The sequence below is a fragment of the Hippocampus zosterae genome, chromosome 8 (genome assembly GCF_025434085.1).
Source record: "Hippocampus zosterae strain Florida chromosome 8, ASM2543408v3, whole genome shotgun sequence".
NCBI classification, from domain to species: domain Eukaryota; kingdom Metazoa; phylum Chordata; class Actinopteri; order Syngnathiformes; family Syngnathidae; genus Hippocampus; species Hippocampus zosterae.
In genome coordinates this window covers 13,123,912-13,144,721 of record NC_067458.1, presented here as the reverse complement: position 1 = coordinate 13,144,721, position 20,810 = coordinate 13,123,912, and the positions used below count along the sequence as shown (strand labels likewise).

Below are 20,810 nucleotides of genomic sequence, written 5' to 3'. Positions count from 1 at the left end.
AATAATTAAGTAATGGATACTCATGAAAAAGGAAATTGTCTGGGTGAAACGGCAACATCATCTCTCTATTTTGGAGTCAATAATAAGCCTGAAATCAGCTGGGATTGATTCCAGCACACACACAACCCAAATGAGACTTGCATCACTGGAAATGGAAAGCTATGGTGTTCACACACTTTTCTATATCAATGATTGAGAAGTTTAACAATGGTTGTTGTCAAATTTATTAATATTTGGATACTCCTTGTATTTGTTTCACATTAAAATGTTATTGTAGCAAAGTTGTAACACCAACATATTGTTTCTTAAAGGGGCCATGCCCTGCTAAATCAACTTTTTTTTTGTTAAACTTTTAGCCATGTTAAAATGCCAATTATTCACCAAAAACACTCCCAAAGTGGTATGGTCTTCCATTCATTCATCTCGGAGCATTCCTGTTCATTTCCTGCCCTCCCTGTTGAGGTCCAGGAGAGGTGGAAGTAGCAGTGGATCCAAGAGCGGATGGGGAGCAGGATATTTGTAGGATCACTTGGTCCGGGGATGAAGGAGCAGCGGCAGGCTGGGCAGGGAGGCACGATCGTAGGTCACGAATCATCAATCACCCGCTTGCAGATCAGCAGAGGTCTTTACACACAGGTGGTGATTCCTGATCAGCTGCAGGTGTGGGAGCACCTCCGGCCCAGCCTGAAAAATAGAGGAAGCAAACAAAGTCCCCGGAAGTGGACCATCAAAATAAATGAGGAAGCCATAATACAAAACCCTAAGGCATAGGTGTCAAACTCAGGTCCTGGAGGGCCGCTGTCCTGCATGTTTTCCAAGTCTCCCTGTTGCAACAACACATCTGATTCAAATGAACAGGTTCAATGTCAGGCTTGCGCAGAGCTTGCTGATGAGCTGATCATTTGAATCAGGTGTGTTGCAACAGAGAGACTTGGAAAACATGCAGGGCAGCGGCCCTCCAGGACCTGAGTTTGACACCCCTGCCCTAAGGAGTATCGTTTGTCAGCAAATCACACTCCCAATCCAAAAACACGCCTGGGTCCTCACTTTCCTCCATCACAAAGTGAGGAAACACCCCTGCACCGCCCCTGCAGATGAAACACGTGCCCACTTCCTTGAGTAGTAGTTGAAAAATAAAGAAATAAAAACAATCTAAAGTGTCGTAAGGGTGTGGAGAGGTCTTTGTTAGCCTACTGCAGTTACATTTCACCAGGTTTTGTTGATTTCATGTCTACCATTAATCGCAATGGTCCTTTCTCAAAGACAACATTGCAACATGAATTGATGTGTATTTCTGAACTCGTGTGAATCTGTGCTTAGCTTTAACAAAAACAAAATAATAATAATAATTTGCCTCTATGCTCTCAAACATCCCTATGTCAAAATCACAATCATTGGCACTGCAAAAAGATATCAGTGGAGGATTTTGAGAACCTACTACAATTCAGGGGTAGGGAACTCCGGTTCCTTGAGAGATACCTGTTTTGGATCTCTTTCTATTTCAACACACCTGATCCAAACAAACAGCTCATAAACAAGCTCTGTCGAAGCCTGAAAGGATAATGATCAATTAAATCAGGTGTGTTGGGTTAGGGAGAGCTCTAAAACAGGCAGGATATGACTCTGGAGGAACCGGAGCTCCCTACCCCTGCCCTAGTAGCTACTGATGTGAAGGACTAAGGCAGGGGTAGGGAACTCCGGTTCCGCCAGAGCCATATCCTGTTTGAGGTCCCTCCTTACTCCAACACACCTGATTCAATTGTTCAGGCCTTGAAATAGCTTGCTGATGAGCTGATCATTTGAATCAGGTGTGTTGGAGTAGGGACGGACCTATAACAGGCAGGATATGGCTCTCGAGGAACCGGAGTTCCCTAAACCTGTACTATATCATTGAGTTTGTCCTAATTGTGATGTGCCTAACATTTGTGTGCTGTTGCTCAGTGCTAATGGCTTATTTTATTTGTAATGCCGACTTCATGAGCCGGATTAAGTGGTCCACTCTGGATTGTATTAAAAAAAATATATATATATATATATATATATATATATTGCATTTTCAAGTCATATCTTCACAGACACACAGTAACAGTGTGAATGTGTGTTTATTTTTCTCCCAGTTGATAGTGCGGTTTGATTACCGCGAAGGATTTAAATTGAGTGGGTCAGGACTTGAATTGGGTTATTGCTTTTTTGAATAACAGTATGCACAATGAAAGCCTGCACACCCATTTCCACATACAGAAACGCGGCCAAAGTCTGTCACTACTCCACAGAATGGCATCTAACATTCCCTACAGTGATTAATGAAGAGGGAACGCTTTAGCCGAACCTCGGGTATTTCAAATTTGTCAGCCCAGCCTTAGAAAAGTGGAAGGAGTTGGTATAATTGCCACACATATGCAAGGACATAAAAATCAGCAGACAAGTCATAGGAGTGCGTTCCTTAGGTTGCAGCAGAATGTTGTTGGAAGGAAATTCATCAGCACAGAGCACACTGTCATCTCCCTTGGCCTCTTCTATGCAAACGTAGTCCACCTTCACAAAAGCTCACGTGGATCTTCTTCGTACTGCTCACATCTCTCGCATCCCACCTCATCTGTCAGATGTCTGTAGTTTAGCAGGGAGCTAACCCTGTGGATACAGTCCACATTCCATTCTTCCCCATTTCTTGTCGCAGATGTTTCCACTGTAAGGATACTGCAGGTAGAAGGCGGAATATCAGGAGCTGTTGTTAGGAGGAGTTGTTGTTACGTGTTAAACTATAACAGAGGATGTAACACGTTTTATCAGGAAACAAACAGGAAACTGCCGTCCAAATTGGATTCTTTGTCATTGCATGTGTGATTCGATTTCTTTGAAGGTTGTGTCTACTCAAAGCAATGTAAATATTTGGGACACAAAGGCATGGATTGCCGCCAAAATTGCCTTCATGACAATGGAATAGAGATTTCCTTCACACTTCTTCACATAAAAGGAGCCTCATTTTGCATTCACAGAACCTGCCGCCGCCATTGAGTCTTTGAACTCCCATTAAGCCATTTATCGCCATCCAGTACAAGTCATTTCATTTTCCCAACAGCGGGGAGGGATGCACTCTCCCCTGCCCAGCTCTTGTCTCTTTTAGAAGTTTAGCAAAGCGTGAACGTTGACTGCAGTATGAAAGGCTTTCATTCCTCATCATTTTCTCAATAAAGTCTTCCAGTTTAGCTCTCAACGACTCAATTGTCACAAACAAGTTTGTTTGAAGGACAATAGAAATGTGTTTTTTTTTTTCTAACAAGTGTGTCCTTGTTTTCTCCAGTTGCCCCATCCATCCATGAGATGAAGAGCCATGGTGTTAGTTTGGGACGCACAGCTCTGCTGAGGTGTGAGGCAGCTGCTGTGCCTTCGCCAACATTTGAGTGGTTCAAAGGGGAGAAAAGGTGAGAAGAGATTGCTTTAGCATCGATGGTCGCTTGAATGAGCTGTGTTCCAGTTGTTCTGCAGAAGGGACTGTCCTCTCTTATGGCTTTATTTTAGACCAAAAGTGGTTGTCATTGGGTTTTGGCCACAAAGGTTTCACGGCCACAAAAAAATTGTGTTTTCCCCAATCGTTGATCAATAATTGTGTAGATACTATTTACGATGAATACTGTATGTAATGATGAAAAAGTAATATTTATTAATTAGCCAAATTTCGTTTAGATGCTCAGGACAGGCAGGATATAATATAGAATATAAATAATCAAAGTAGCAGTTGAAACTGCCAGTATGCTATCACTGATAAGTACAAGATTATAAGATGTTGCAGGCAATGCGTTTGCAAAATGAAAAAGAGGTGGCTTTATCTGTTTTCCCTCAGAAGGAAAATGGTTTGTCATTGTGTTTGGCTACCTGCTATGGAGAGCCCACATACACTCGCATTTGACAATAAAGTTGTATTCAATTCAATGTTCCAAAACTAGTCATTTGTGTTCTGTCCCATCCTTGAATCCTAATGAAACATTCCCCGGCAATCCTCTAACATCAATTCTTGCATATACATCAGTCGTTTAAAATCCACCTGTGTGTTGTTGGATTAAAAAAAGTCCACTTACCATCATTAACTGCTCCTCAATCATTAGCTCATGCTGCGATAATTGTAACTATTGGCTGCAATCAATTAATTCAAATTGCTAAGGAGTGAATTTGCCAGGATTCTAGTCTGAGGCTTTATTTTTGGGGGACTTACTGGGTGATCTTACTTAATTGACTTTTTTATAACTACTGAAGTACGGAAGTATGTGGTCTTCAATGTTTAACACGGCAAACAATATGTTTAGCATCTGCACAACACCAAGAACGAGAGAATGAGGGCCAGTGATTTTCTTCCACTGTGTTTTACGGCCTTAACATCAATTAAACGCTGCTGCCAGCTTGGCAGTACTGGAAAAGCAAAACAGTCTGACATGGTCCGTTTCATGATCTGCTGCAGATTTGGATGGAGGCGAGGCAGTCTTGTGTGCGTATATCTGGGTGGTGGTGCTTTCGATCTGAAAGAGGAGATTGCGGGCTTGTTTAATATTGACTCAAAAAAAAGAAAAAAGAAATGCTTGCTTCGTACTACCATCAAGATTATTAGTGAGGATGTCATCTTGGAACATGGCTTGACATAAGTTCTAATGAATTGGTTTAGACCAGAGTTCCTCATACTGTAAGCAAAGCAAAAGTGGAGGTCGATGAGGCAGCCACAATCAACACAGAATACACAACACGCCTCCTCTGTGGAGTATGTGATGGATTATGTCAGGAATACTGAAGGGGTTCAGTTTCAGAAAATGCACAGGTCATCTATTTTAATAATCTATAGTTTACATTTTAATGTAATCACAAAATGAGTATATTACATAGATGTGTGTATTGCCAGGCCACATTTAAGGGAAAATACCTGTGAATGCGCTATTCTGAAATCACATGACACTCTCCCACAATACAATTAAATGAACTTGATCATTATAGAACATTTTCCCCAATGAACCTGTAATCAAAATTCTTTTAAATAATCTGTCTTTTGTAAAGGACACTTGATTCTTGCGGTCATGTCAAAGTCATTACTTTCCCACCATAGAAAGCAACCAACGTGAATGACAAATAATTGTTCATCATATCATTTACAGTCGCGGTTTGATGAAATGAAATGTGCACATGTACCAATCTTGCCCAACACATTCATAATACAGGCAGGATCAAACATAAATAATAAGCGGCATTTAGAATTTTGAAGAAGCCGTGTTTGACTTTCACTTATGATTTGAATGAAAAGGCCATCAATCGCAGTGTACAAATGGGTGTCGGTCGTTAGTGACAATTGAAAAGAATCCTTGAGAAGGGGCCACAGATGGGGGAATCCACCTTCCAGGATGATAAGGCTGCAATTGATACAGAGTGGGCAACATTTAATGCAATGTGATGCCAAACAATGTTTGTGAGAGTAGTGTCAAAGTCCAAAGTCTTCACATGTGAGACACCAAGGAATTACATCGGCAGAAGAGGGTCTTGAAGTGCTACTTACTGTAGTGTCAGGATGACAAACATTTGTGCTGTCCTTGACACCTTCCTCCTCCCTCTTGACATTTTCTGTGCATGTGGGTGAGGAATAAAGGCTTAATGTTTTGGCATTGTGCTCAATTTTCAGGATTATCAAGGGCCAGGGCATCGACATCAAGAGCCTCAGTTCCAGATCAGTTCTAACAGTGACCAACATGACAGAGGATCGTTACGGGAACTACACGTGTGTTGCTACCAATAAACTTGGGACCGCTAATGCCAGTGTGCCTCTTATCCGTAAGTACAGTTATACCGGATTTTCTTTATTTCCCGTGCTGGTTTATTGAAGAGTCCTGTGGCTTCCAAAACAATTTCTGACCTCAGAAGCAAACTTACAAACCCAGAAGTAAGCACTAGTTCAACTCATTGCCCACACATCCTCATCGGCATTGCCTTATTGTCTGGTTACTGTCAGTACGCAATCACCTGGCAACTCGATTTTTTTTTTCTTTCCAAGTCATCACTCTTGCTGTTCGTATACAGTATATCTTGTCTGTGTGTTGTTGTAGGTCTGCTTTGAAATTTGGTCTTTGCATGAGCATTGACATTTAGTTTCACGTTAAAATTGGCACAATAGCAACAATCAGGTTAGTGACGTTTTAAACTGAATGCTGAGAATGCAAGCTGATCCAGAATGCAAGAGAAGATTGCAGGTCAACCCTTTCAGAGCTTATATACTTTTTAAAGATTTGAAACTGGGTTCAAAAGGTGGAGGAGGGCAAAAGCTGAGCTGCAGGTGCACACATTTTCAACCTGCAACACAAGAATAGTTATGACGCAAGTCAAGGCTAGCACATAATACTTTGATTGAAACATCATACGATTGCAAAAAACTATGAAATTTTAAAAAGTATATTAATATACAACAAATACTGAGAGACACTTGTCATGCACTTAATTATGATCCAAAGGTCTTGCAAGACTCCTTAACTCTTACGTTTATGTCATAAAGGAGTGGTTGAAGTTGGGGATAAAAAGTATTTATAATGTTGTCAAACCATCTCACAGGAAAATGCCTTCCATCCATTCTCTTCCGCTTGTCCGAGGTCAAGTTGCAGGGGCAGCAACTTAAGCAGGGAAGCCCAGAAAGCCCTCTCCCCAGCCACTTTGTTCAAATACTACAGGGATGCTGGGGCATTTACAGGTGAACCGTGACGTAGGGCCCTCTTATGGTAGACTTGTATAAAAATGGACGTATCTTGAGTTTGTGCAGGCACATGTCTGGTTTACCGTGTTTAGGGCCGTGTTGCACCTCTCTGGGCAGAGTTCCCTAGCAACAATTCATCCAATCATTTGGAAACAGAAAGTAGCCTGAGCTCAGCGTAAAGGTGGGCTCAATATCATTTTCGTGCCGGGACAAGGATTTAGTTCAGCATGTTTGTGAATTTGGTAGACACGCCTCTTGGGTGTATCTGCCCCGAGCTCTCTGTGCATCTGCAAATTTGGTTGCAAAAAGTAGACCAGACACACACAGACTCGGCAATAGAAGGTCTAACTTGTTGGACGGGTGGCGCAACAAATATTCAGTGTATTTGATCGAGGTGCAGGTAGACAATTGCAGCACTTCAGGACATGCGTCATTGAAGTCATCAGATGTCATTCACAAACATGACACCAGCATGGGACAATCCCCCTGAGTAGAATAGCAAAAATAAAACAAGAGTAAAAAGGTTTAGAATACCCGACAAAATATCACTGTCGGCTATTTTAAACATTTTTACTCTTGTTTTATTTTTGCTCTTTGCAGCAGGATTCGGGCCTTATCCCGTACGGATAGTGAGTGTTTACTGTCTATCAAATCATTGACCTAATAATTTCACATTGTATTTTACTCAACATATTTCGTCTTGTCGTGGCAAGGATTATTTATTTACTCTTACATGACTGTCAATAGCTTCTGACGTCTGTTTTTCTCTGGGTTTTATAAGTATTTATAAGTGTTACATGATGAGAACAGGTACGAGACTGGCTAAATTTGTCATTTGATTTTGTTGGTTCTTCAATGTCTGTGTGTAAATGCTAGCTGCTATGTATTGAGATATTTCCAGTTACCTCCAAATTGTAGAGCTTTTCTCTTGATGGGGGGAAAAAGGAGCTGTGTGTTTGGGGACTGGGGCTTATGTGTTTCAAGTGGATGATTCACCCGCCAATTAATTGAGACACGGTGTGAGCATGAATAGAGTGTGGTCGTAAAGTGAAACAACAATGGCACTTTATAAACAAGGTGTTATTGAACCTTTGCTGGATGTGATCTGAAAGACAGAATCCAGTTATCTTCTCCACCCAATGCACTTGCCAAGCTGCAAGAAGCAATGCCAGTTAAGGATTGAAGAACAACATTGTAGAGCAAAGATGAGAGGGGAAATTAAAAAAAAAACAGCTTAATGTATTCAATGACGAAATATGAACAGGTAAATTAAATTATTAACCAGTTTGTGCAGTCCCCTAAGATGTTAACATCGTCCCTCACAGCCCAGGGACTGGAAATACAGAAATATATTTCTGTAGTCTTGCTGTTGTCAAACGACCACTCCACAGTCCCGTTTGTGTATGCGCATAGAACATCAAAAGATTGCCTCAGATCTTCCAATGGATGATCTTAATGTGACGCCTGCGATGCCTAAAAGGAAAAAAAAAAAGAAAGCTTCAACACAGTGAAAGGAATGGAATAATTTCCAAACGTTCCACAACTTCAATTCACTCATTCTTTATCCCTTTGTCTATCTTTTTGGCACACTTTTACTTTTCTGTCTGATTCTCGTATTTCTTTTTTTTGGTCCTCTATTCATCCACTGTCGTCGTTTCCTACTTCCACCGCCTTCTTTCACAAACACAAAGAGTGTCTCCCCTCACCCCTTTTCACTCCCATGATCTCCTCTCATGAGAGAGAGGACAATTCTGCTATTGCCCTTAATGAGGAATGGCAAGCAATCAACGTGGTGCACTCTCACAGGTACACAGATGCAAATAATAGAATCCAGGGGTGAGACCACAGGTGACTTTGGATAGCTATTTTAGAACCAGTCAATAGCCATTGACTGATGAGCAAGATGGGAAGAGGAATGAGGGTTGCATATTTGACCAAGCGTCATAAGTCACATTGAATTTAAATTGGAAGCAGTACATGCCCGTTTTGTGACGAAGGGTCTGAAGATTCATATATACTGTCTAAATACAAAAGGGGCAGTAGTCTGGCCCCAGCTTTACACCATTCATGAAGTTGTAAGATTTTTACTACTGAATGTCTCAGCCTTTACCTCTAAATCAGCCTTGGAAAATGCTTCCAGTTTTTGCTGATAAGATGAACTGTGACTCTGGACATCTAACCCCAGGAAACTAGAAACACATTTACTGAGCTTCTCAAACAGTTACTGCAGGGAACATAATCTTCTTTTTGTCTCAAATGAATTGCGAATAAAAGAAATAGTGGTTGAGCTGTGTGTGTCACGTAGCGAGGTGGTGGTGGACCCCAAAAAGCAGGCACAAGGGAGGAGCAGGGTGAACTTGACGAATTGTGTTTAAAACAGAGAAAACTAAATCCAAAACAAAGTCCGAAGAACAAAATGAATCCAAAGTAACAAACAAAAACCATAAACTCTCAATAACAAAAACATGTCCGAAACATGACTGAACAAACAAAAATGACAGCAGCAAAGAAACAGCAACAATGACCCGAACAATCATGATAGTGTGAATGTGAACGTAATAGTGGCTGTGTAAGGTTATTTTTATCGTCAAAAGTATGCTAGGACTCGGCGAAATGGCCTTTAAATTGTATGTGCCATCCCCCCCTCCCCCACACACACAAAATCAGTCTAATTTTAATTGATAACTCCCCCTTCAACATATCAACAACTTAAAAGACAAATACATTTTCAAAACTCCAATTGGAAAACTAGAACATGGATGGATACATTTTTCGAAACAAGCCCCCCCCACACTCACCTTCTGGGATTTGGTTTTCTTTCATATATATATATATATGAAAATGTGTGGCGCGACACACAGACGCGCCACACATTTTCACACACTTTTACTGTGTCGTCGACCTCGATCTTGGATTCTTTTATTTTTTTTGTAGAAAAAAAAAGTGTGATTCTCCAAAAATTGCGGGTTGTAAACATGATTGTCTAGAGAAAATAAAAAAGGGCAACCTTTAAGCTAGAAGAACTCCACTCATTTGTCCTGATAAGACGTTTGTTTTGGTCTACACTGATGTGATTCTGCTGTATGTACGGCTTGCGATATTTCGGCCCATTCGCTGAAACTGTAAAACGTATTTTTAAATGACTAACAAAAACTTTGTTCAAATAATTAAAAGACATTTGAGTGGCGTTCAAGAACCTGCAAAAATAAGGAGCCTGCTGGTTTTGCATCCGGCTCTAGATATGTTTAAATACTGAAGTTTCATAAACACACTGCTATGAAGTGATGCATAAAAGAATGTCTTTGTTGACAAGAATAAGCAAACAAAGAGCATTACAGATCTGACATACATTGCGCTTTGCATGGACAAAAAAATAACAGTTTATGAGAAAAAATAAATAACTTGTGACAAAAGCCACCTACTGTGCTCACTGTGTGGATATATTTCGGGCGGAGGACAAAAACAAAATATAGCCATTAATTATGTTTTTAGTCGAGCTTGAGTTCTTTCCAATTTCCTTTGGGTACCCGCATTCACTACAGTTCGATTTCCCATTTCAACTGCTGGATAGAAGTAAAATTTGATGAAAAGAAGTGAAGCCGCTCTCTCCAATTTTCTGACAAGTCCTCCAGCTTAATTGGTCAAGCTCTTATCCCCTCGACCCACCTCGGCTTAGCCCCAGTGGAGCTTTCTGCTCCTTCTATACCTACGCCTTCATTTTCCTCTTCTTTCTCTCTTTCCACCCAAGACACATCCCCCGGACCCCCAAGCAGTAATCAGAAAAGACTGATGAGGAAAAAAGTAGTAACTCACTTTCTCTCCATCGCCACCTCGGTCTCCCTCAGGCATGAGAGTCACTGCTGACTACTTGGTCAATGAGGATTGTGTTCGTTTGTCACACCTATCAATCAGTACATGTCGGTGTCGTTCGGACACGTTTCCTCATCTGACATGATGTTGTTTGCTTTCGTGTGATTGTGTCTGAGTCAAGGAGCAAGGAGATGAGAGCTAAAAGTGAGAACTGTGCCAGAACAGCAAATCATTATTGAAGCCAAGTGGGAAATGAAACCTACAGTTTCCCCGTTCTGCAAGTTGCGCTCATCAGTGTGTGAAATCACTCTCCTGTGTTTGTTTGGGTTCTTTTTTTTTCTTTTATGAAGAAATGTCAATCAAACAAGGTGATTCGATAATGCACATTCATCGTTTTTGTGTTAAAACATTCACATATGTAGGACATGTAAATGTGTGTCTTCTCCTTAAAAAGCAGACGAAAAATATTGCACCATTTACTCATCATTTCAATGCCTGAATTTACATATTTAGGCAATCAAAAAGTCATTAACATTCTTTTTTTCCAGTCGCACTGTGATGAGAAAACATTCGCTGCTGTGACAATGTGTTCATGCTACAGCCCAGCGGGCTTTAGACTTAACACCCACGCCACAACATCTCCTGAAGCAAGGAACGTTTATCCCAGGATGAGTGAGCATCATGGATGCCCCGCAAGACGATACACACTCAGGGCAAAATTAAATATGACATAGAATGAATAATTTTACAGCTTGCAGAGAAACCATCACAGACTTTACCACCAAATATATTTTTAATCATCAGGTGTTGGTTTGAATACGATTTTTCTAATTGATATCTAGTAATGTCCATTAAGTATGTGCAATTCTGGGGAAATAAATGATCGATGCATGACTGCTCATATACTACTTCTGAATGGCAAAAAGTTAGGGTAAATGAAATCTTTTGCATTGGCCATAGCAGAGGTATTCATGAATGTGTGTATGTCGCTGCAATTCCAACGGCTGACTTCATTTTGTTTTGGGGACCACAAACCAATGGTGCCTGATTCATCCTTGTCTCTGCTACAGACAAAAGTGTGCTTTTCTCTCATTTGCTTCAGGAAAGGATTAATCAACTATCAACACAACTGACAGACGGTCAATTAATCAATTATTATGCCCATCTACAGGTTTAAGGTTAAGCATGTCTGCCAAATAGTGGTGAATCGTGATGTACGTATATCCAGTTGTGCAACTTTGAAGGACTTGTAGAGCGACACTCATTCTTCCTGTTTGGATACATGAACTCGGGAAAACTATGACGACTTTTGTTTTGGTCTGCATGTGCCTCTGTTGTGTGTAGCGCTTGTGATATTTTGGACCATTACATTTGTCCATTTTCATGTTGGCTCAAGAATTGAAAAAGGTTGCTCCGAGTCTTTTCAAACATAAACATAAATCTTTTGCAAGGAAAGATGTTTAACATCATGCGGGTGACGAAAGCATTTTAGCTCTGATTTGTCTCACTTCTGTTTTGAGCTCTTACACTAAAATGAAAATGTAACCCCAGACAGCTATTTTCTTTTTTCTTTCAGCTCGTTTACTGTTTAAGTAATGACTCAATTTTAGAATTGGGAAAAATAAACTTCAAGAAGCTGTTTTATTAGTCGGTGCATCTTGGCAAACACCACATACAGGATGGAAGTCCACCACTGGGTGAATATCCGAGAGGGGGAGCTTGCCTGTCAAAAGACATGTACCATACCGTAATGGAGCGACTCAGTGTCTGAATGCTGGACAAGATTCACTGGTGATTCGTACTCAAATATTAATCAGAGAGCCTCCATCTGTCTGTTTGAAGAAAACTAAAAAGAAATTGTCTTCACATATCTGCTCCCAGAGGACTAGTTGAAGTGGAAGCATTCACTGAAGAAAAGATGCATTCGACCTGCCCCTGCACCCGTATGCATTGTCGAGGATGCACATGAATGCTGATTCCTGCACATTTTCAGCTTCAAAAAGAAATGATGAAATCAAACGAAACCACCGATGGCCTAATTGTTGGTGCCTTATGAGCGTATAAGACAACAAAGTCAGTACACATCTGTTTAAAGAAACAGAGTATAGATGGGGCATACAAACTGAACACTGCATTACTTCTGTTTCAAGTTATAATGAGTCTGATTCGGCTCTTGTCTTAAGTGGAACATGCTTATAAAAAAACCAAGCTTTGTGGTGTTATTTCAGACTCAGCTTGTTAACCTGACAATCACGTTGTAAAACATTAAATAATTCATCCAGCAAAAATCATGAACTTTTATCAGAAAGGTGTTATGCAATAATTAGGCATTCACATAAGTGTTCCTTTAAACCATAAAGTTTGAAGCACGGTAGAGCACTACTATAATGTAAAAACAATAAATATTCAGCATTTTAACTTTGATGACACATGACTAAGCCTTTAGAGAGGCTATAGTCTAACTGCTCTGAATGTGAGCCTCTGTACTTCATTGACCGTATTTTCTGCACTAAAAGCATTCAATTTTCTCAAAAGCCGACCGTGCGCCTTATTATCCATTGTGCCTTATATATGGAGTGATATTCTGATCTTTTGGGCAAACTATTTTAAATGTTCTGTAAAGTGCTTTGTTACTATTGTAGTGATTGGGAAAGTGCCATATAAATAAAGATGTTTTGTAATGTATTGTATTCCCTTTAGCGTAGCTCCATCTAGTGGATGCAAAATGCAACCCTTTCCACGATTATAACTTCTATTCTATGTGCCTTATAACAGTGCACCCTATCTATGAAACCAACTTTAAAATAGGCCATTCATTGATGGTGCGCCTAATACTCCGGAATGCCTTATAGTCCGGAAAATACGGTACTTTTGAATCAGTCTATCAATCGTTTACCCGTAACCTCATGCACCTCTGGAGACGGCAGTGGCCACCTTGCTGGAGATATGTGCATTATTTTGTGATTGTGCTCTTTGAATATTTGAATGGTTTCATTTGATAATCAAAGTCAAAAAACTGTGAATTACAATGCAGTGTTTAGCTGTAACAATACAGGTGGCTGGGAGACATATCACTGTTTACCAATTTTGAATCTCATCTTTTTGATCTGCCCTTCCAATGCAGCCTAAAATCAAACATTGATCTCATGATGAAATACTGTCGATTCTATATCTTCTTCTATCTTCTTCTCTTACCACGCTTTGATGAGGCCGGTCCATCTTTTTTAACCCAAGTGTCTCAAAAAGCCAAAACACGCAGAGTTGAGAGTTTCCTATGTATTGTCAACCTCTTGTCTGGCTACTAGGTGTGTCCACATCTGGCATTTAAAACCTGCACTATGAAAGAAAAAATTGCATTACAGTTCTGAACATTCCTAGATTTCACATTACTTCATCTCACAAATGTCATCGATGCCGCAGCCTGAAATAAATTCTTAAACTAATCAGATTGGGACCCAGAGTTACCTGCTCTGAAAGACAGACCAAATGTTAAGAATGTTTTTTTTTTTCTGTACACTCAATTCTCACTGCCACTACGACTAGACCGACGTGATTTTTATTCCAACCCCATTTCCAGTGAAGTTGTAGCGTTTTGCTCAACATAAACAACAATACAGTGATTTGCAAGTCATGTTCAACCTATATTTACTTCAATACACTGCAAAGATATATAATTTTCAAACTGATTAACTTGAGTGTTTTTAGAAAATAATCATTAACTTAGACTTGTATGGCTGCAACATGCTCCAAAAACCTGAGCCAGGGTCATGTTGAACACGGTGTTACACCTTTTCCAATTGTTGAATATTTGTCCCTGTAAGAGATGTTGCTTGGATGGCAGCATATGTTTCGTCAAAACCTGTATGTCCCGTTCAGCATTGGCAGTAACACAGCCTCATACCATCACAGATACTGGACTTTGAACTTTGCGTCCATAACAATTCGGATGGTTTTTTTTTTCCTCTTTGGCCCAGAGGACACGGCGTCCACAATTTACAAAAACAACTTGAAATGTGTACTCGTCAGACCACAGAACAATTTTGCATCTGTCCTTCTTTGATGAGCTTGGTCCCAGAGAAGCCGGCGGCGTTTCTGAGCGTTGTTGATAAATGGCTTTTGCTCTGCATTGTACAGTTCTACTTAGAGATGCAGCGCCCGACTGTATTTTCTGACATTGGTTTTATAAACTGTTCCTAAGCCCATATGGTGATATCCTTAACACTTTAATGTCGATTTTTGATGCAGTGCTGCCTGAGGTATCGAAGGTCACGGACATTCAATGTTGTTTTTCGACCTTGCCGCTGACATGCAGTGATTTCTCCAGTTCTCCACAGACCGTTCGATGATGTTATGTACCGTCAGTGATGAAATCCCTTAATCGTTTCCCATTGTACATTGTGAAACATTTTTCTGAAACCGTTCGAGTATTTTCTCATGCAGTTGTTCACAAGGGAGATGTGACCTCACCCCATTTTTGCTTACGTATGGCTGAGCAATTCAGGGAAGCTCCTTTTATCCCCAATCATGGCACCCACCTGTTCCCTGTTAGGCTGTTCTCCTGTGGGATGTTCCAAACAGGTGTTTGATGAGCATTTCTTAACTTTCTCAGTCTTGTTTGCCACGCGTCCCAGCTTTGTGGAACTTGTTGCAGCCATAAAATTCCATGTAAATGATTTTCTTAAAACAATAACGTTTATCAATTTGAACATAAAACATATTGTCTTTGAAATATTTAATTAAAGGTATGTAATATTATTCATAAATCATTGCATTCTGTTTTTATTTATGTTAAACACAATGTCCCAACTTCACTGGAATTCGGTTTATACATCATGTATGGCATTCGTCTTTGGCAAGGTGTCCGTTGTATGCGCCAAATGCACAAACCTGCAAACTTCCTGACACGAGTAATTTGGCAGCTTGGTGATGAAGTGCTGCCTCCACGAGTGAAAACACAATCCATGCACTGTCGTTATAGGTGCTCGCATTTTACTTCGAACTTGGGGCTGTGCCTTGAGCACAAACAGCCACTAGCAAGCCTGTTGATCTGCCCCTGGTCGTCATGGTCACAATAAGCTGCCCTGCAGTGGAGGGATGCCGGGTTAGCTGTGGCTCATTTGTATGGGAGTTGACTTAAAACAGGGTAATTTTAATCGGTATGTAAATGTAAGTTTCAAAGTGTGATCAAATTATTGATCCTTGGGGTAGTTTACAAAAGCATGACACAAGTTCTTCTAATTTTTAGAGTAGGGGGGAATCTGATATCACCTGTCTAACAGGCACCTGTAAACTTGTCTCACCATTCGGAAAAATGGGCATGGACTTATACACACGAGGCATGCAGTATGATTGACATTTTCACTCAGTGTGGAGTTTCCAAGCTTATTTCGTATTTACATGACTGAGACACCTGTGGTACAGGAAGTCTTGAGCATGTGGAGGTTGCATCTTACCAATGAGATGCTTACCCTTTTGTCCTTGCATGCTCTATTATTTTTTATTCTTTTCCACGTTACGTCTCCATTCTGTTAATAATACATGAATGTCCTCTTTCCCCCCCTTTCCCTCCCCCCTCTCCTCCCCTGTAGCAATTATTGAACCCACCACCACTAGTGCTGTCTCAAGGCCAGGTCAGTATATGTCACCGTGCTGTACACCAAATTAGCAAAGAGGTCTGCTGCCTCATACTAACCAGAACCGATATCGTCTCCATCCTATTTAAAATGGCTGGCCGCAATGCCTGCTGGGTGTACAGTACAGCTTTGTTGTATGTCCCTTATGTCTTATAGTTGCTTTTTTTTTCCTTTGACTTATAATTTTGGGTTGGCTTCGACAGCCTGGCTCCATAGCCTGGAACCATCTCCACATGGTGTCCCTTCCATCACAATGTTGCCTCCGCCTCCTCCTCCTCCTCCTCCTCCTCACTTCCGCACATGAAGTAAATGGTAGCATCATCAAAGTGGCTGTTACATATGCCTCTGGGCCAGATGCGTTTCATAATGCTGATGGCTCCGTCTTCTCTCTGGCTTTCCCACGACCGGTAGCACCACTCCCTTCAGTTCTTGGCGCTAGTTCATCGTAGCAAACATCAAAGGCAGTATGCTGATGGTGGCGGAGGCTCTCGGTTTGTTGTTTGGAAGATGGAATCTCTTCCCTCTTTGTATTTCTCCTTCATTTATCCCTCTCTCTGACTGGGGCTTAATCCTTAACATCCATCTCCCTTCTTTTTCTGTTTCTATCTCTTTATACAACAACCACGTGGTGTTGTGGTCACCCTGATCTTATTGCGTTGTGGTTGGTGGTGGTGCACTGTCAATGTCACCCTCATCACTGCTCTCCCATATATCCGTCCACAATAATCCCTGCCGTCTGTTCCTCTTTTCTCCTTTTCTGATGGATTTAAGGCCCCATAATGTAATCTTTTTGCTTCTTATTTTAGCTTATTACCGTCCACATGCACAAACATTGAGGAAAGCATGCATGGTTGACGTTAGCCATGGATGATGTCACAGAAGAAGCGCTGCAGTTAGGAAAAGTTCAATCCATGTTATGGGTGTGCTCTTACAAGACCAAGTGAAGTAATTCAAAGTGAGCAATGTTTATTTACAGACCACCAGAGCCTCTACCCAATGGGGGCGCTTCTCAGTGCCTCAAGCACATGGTGCGCTCCATTCAAAATACAAAACATCAAAACAAATACAACTTAGCAAGTCCTGGAAGCTTCAATATGAGTTTAACTATCATGAAAACTCGAAAGTGAAGCACAATCTGTTTCCATAATTTTAACAATAATCCATTTTAAGAGATCAGAATCAGAATCATCTTTATTGGCCAAGTATGTAGAACACGCAAGGAATTTGTCTCCGGTATAACACGCTGCATTAGTATCATCGTAAACAAGGACATGACAAATAGGTATGGAAGGACATTTCGTAATGTAAGTGAACCGTAGTGCGGTGGTAGTGCGATTACTGACCTAACCCCATTTTTGCTGTGTAGACACTGTTTTAAGAAACAAGATACGACTCATTCATAAAAATTAGTACAAATAAAACTAAGTAAACAATATTAATCGTAAAACAATAGGCTGTCTGAATTCCTTTAACTTTTAAGATCAGCAATGGACTCCGTGATGGACTAAATTGTTATTTTACCTCTTCCATTATGACTGTCAACTAAAGTTTACTTAAGCCACATTGTACTGACCAGCCACGGCGTGTGCGCCACATTCTTAGTGTTTTTATTTGTTTGTGAGTTTATTTTTTTCCTCTTTGCTGTAACAATTACAAACTGAAAAAAAACCCCAACAACAACTCCTGAAATGTTAAACTATCAACTTCTACTACACTTCCACACATCACGTCATGCGAGGATTCATATTGCATGATGGACGCGTGGAGTGTTTTTGTGGATTTTTGTGCAACCTCATGAATAGATACCATCGTTTCGTCCTTCACCGTGCGGAGAGACTGTCTGGGATAAGCATGAACTCACCTGCCTGTTCTTTCAGTCCCAAATATAATTACCCATGGAGATTCTGTCCGATAAGTTAAAATAAACTCAGTGGCTAGTAGCAGACTCGGCGTGACCCCCTTCTCTCATTTGATGTAATGCCGGCAGAACAAATGACAATTTCATGGTTCAAAGGAACACCAATGGAGATCAACGAGTGCAGAAACCCGCTGTTCTTGTTTCGTCCTGACTTTTCGAAATTGAAAGTTGCCCTGCTGAAATGACTTCAAATAGTTTTCTTTCCACCTGTTTATCATTCTCTCATGCTTCTCCTGTCAAAAGTTACGGGGATATGATATATAATCTTTATCTACAAGAAAAACAACTTGTGAGCCTGAAGCATTTTTCATCTCAGAGTGTTTGTTGTAGCCTACTGACCAAATACAAATAAATAGATACATTTTAAAAAATGTCCATTGTATTTTTTACTGGACCTCAACTAAAAACAGACTGCAACTTTTTTATATTTACTTTCTGGATCACCTGGAAGCTGACACGAGTTTAACGTGAAATAATTTCCCCCCAAAATTGACATGTTTTACAACAATCAAACTTGTTTATACAAATGAGAAAGTTCAGTTTTTCCCTACACTAATAGCACTGTTGAGCGTGTCGCATTGCAAACACCCAAAAGTACATTTTGGAAACCCCTGCCGCTCTCAACATTCACAGCAAATGAAGTCTCACTTAAAATATACTGGGCACACATCAATGAGAGGAGAAATGTCTCCCTCCCCCATACAAAACTTCCCATGTGTGCAACAGGATTTGGAAAATCTCTTCAAAGGCTCATGGTGGGCAGAGAATTGACTTGGCATTGTCGCCGTGGAGAGGCGGCTTTTGGAGCCGAACGTTCAGTTGCGAGCTTTGCGTTTGGGCTGGAAGTGGACGGTGTGGAGGCAATGGCAGAGAGCAGGGTGACAGATAAGTTGAACACCTTCCTCACTGACTCCCTCCCACCCACACTGTGACCAACTGTGACAGATGGTGAGCACGTTCATCCACCAGCGCATTCCACCTAAGAGCAAGCTGGGAACGCTTCAGGCGTCCACTCGTGTCACTGGCCATCATCATTCCTCCACGGCAAGCGTGACCGCAGCGTAAGCCAGCTGTGACCCATCCACCCCAGCCAAGCCGCTCTCTCAGGGCAATGTCAAATTTAGTGTGCTCAGCATTGCTTTTGCAACTTCGAAATTCAGTGTTGGTTATTACTCGGTCTATGTCTGTTCAACTATGCTCTGCTTTATGGACAAAATGACTCGACCATTGATCATCAATGTGTTTTTTTAATTCAAAAAAAATGAATGAAACAATTTATTAGGCTTTTACAGGATCAGGATTTTGCAGCCAATCATGGATAAGCGAGTTAAAAAAACAACAACAATCGATCATCCGATCAGGAGATGGAACAATCTATAGAATATACACAACTTGTGGGACCAGACCGGCCCAAGAATATCCGAAATTTGTTTAAAGATGAAGCCCAATGAAATACATTGGGAAAAAAATATAATAACAATCAATTCAAAAGAAAAATCTCCCAAAAATGCTCAAAAACATCCCATTCAGAGAAAATGGGAGGGGATGGGTTGGGCGATGTGCACCATAAATACCGCCCCCACCCTCCCCAAATATTACAACACCGTGAAAAAAAAACCTTGGAAAAAAATCGGTATATTCTGATAAATCTTGGATTATTAAGTATGACAGGCCAGAATTTCCTTGAGTGAATAGCATTGTGTTGCACTGATGTCTTATTTTGTGGATCCCATCAATTATGTTATTGATCAATTGACATATACATACGTATATATAGATATAGATACAAACTGTATATAAACTGGCATGTTTTGAGGCTTTATATCCACTGTACCTTTGAAGGTCCTGATGTTCTTAAACTTGTTTCATCTTCAGCATGTGTATTTTGCCTGCATTCAGCTCAACATAATACACAGTGGCCCGAAGCAGCTGGCTTGCTGCTTGCTCCCCTGTCATCCCAATGAAATGTAGATGTGTGATAATAGCATCTATTCCCAGAGGCTGTAACTTGTCTTTATTTCTGCAAATCACTTGACAGAAGAAAAAATATGTTCTTAGCACTGTACTAAGGCACGTTTAAGTCAAGTATACTTTTGGTTCAAAGAACACTAAATGCATTATACATAATGTGTGTAACTCCAATTCCTGAGAGTTTATTCCGACTTAAAAAAAAACATCCAGGCTGAATGTGGTGGGATGAAGATAAGACTCAAACCTTTGCTCCACGAGATTGTAAATGAAGAGTTAAGGAAAACCTTCTCTTATGAATGTTGTAGCCCTTCGGTAAAAACATTCCGAAGCTCACCCAAACTTTGAGTAGAGGCCCCTCTCAACTTGTAATGCAGGCTTTAGGCATTGCTGCTTGTCAAATCAGCAATAGTATAATCACAAGGAGACTTAAAAGTAGCCCGCCGAGTAAAAACGTTCTTGTTTGTGCTGCTGTTGTTGTAATAATTGCAATGACTGCAATTTTTAAGACAACAAATGCAGTGAAACCTAAAATTTGATACAATACTTACAATTCAAATGCAAGCAAAATTTGGTGGACAAATTCATTTAAAAAAATTTGGATTTGAACCAATGACTATATATGGATATAGTCAAGTAACCCTTTCAAAATCCGAATATTGGCAGTATTTGTGCTTTGTGCAGGCCATGTAAATGCTCACAAAAACCTGAATATGCTCGTATTCAGGTTTTTAAAAACCCCAATTGTATTCGGTTTACCTCCTTTGAC

The 20,810-nt window shown here is 40.6% G+C and overlaps 1 protein-coding gene and 1 long non-coding RNA gene across 3 annotated transcripts in view; one reads left to right on the top strand and one right to left on the bottom strand.

Annotated features, from left to right (window-relative positions):
* negr1 (neuronal growth regulator 1) overlaps window positions 1-20,810 on the top strand; it is a 125,658-nt gene that overhangs the window by 76,485 nt on the left and 28,363 nt on the right. The window contains exons 5-7 of one of the 2 annotated variants that reach the window (XM_052074625.1): window positions 3,302-3,422; window positions 5,654-5,802; window positions 16,111-16,152. In XM_052074625.1, coding sequence (XP_051930585.1) covers window positions 3,302-3,422; window positions 5,654-5,802; window positions 16,111-16,152 — 312 coding nt within the window. The remainder of the gene's footprint in view (window positions 1-3,301; window positions 3,423-5,653; window positions 5,803-16,110; window positions 16,153-20,810) is intronic. The other variant, XM_052074626.1, reaches the window with a different exon arrangement.
* Window positions 3,472-5,614, bottom strand: LOC127606378 (uncharacterized). The gene is made up of 3 exons (XR_007963777.1): window positions 5,531-5,614; window positions 4,586-4,670; window positions 3,472-4,511 (listed from the first exon to the last, which is right to left on the bottom strand). It is a non-coding gene; the product is annotated as an uncharacterized LOC127606378 (long non-coding RNA).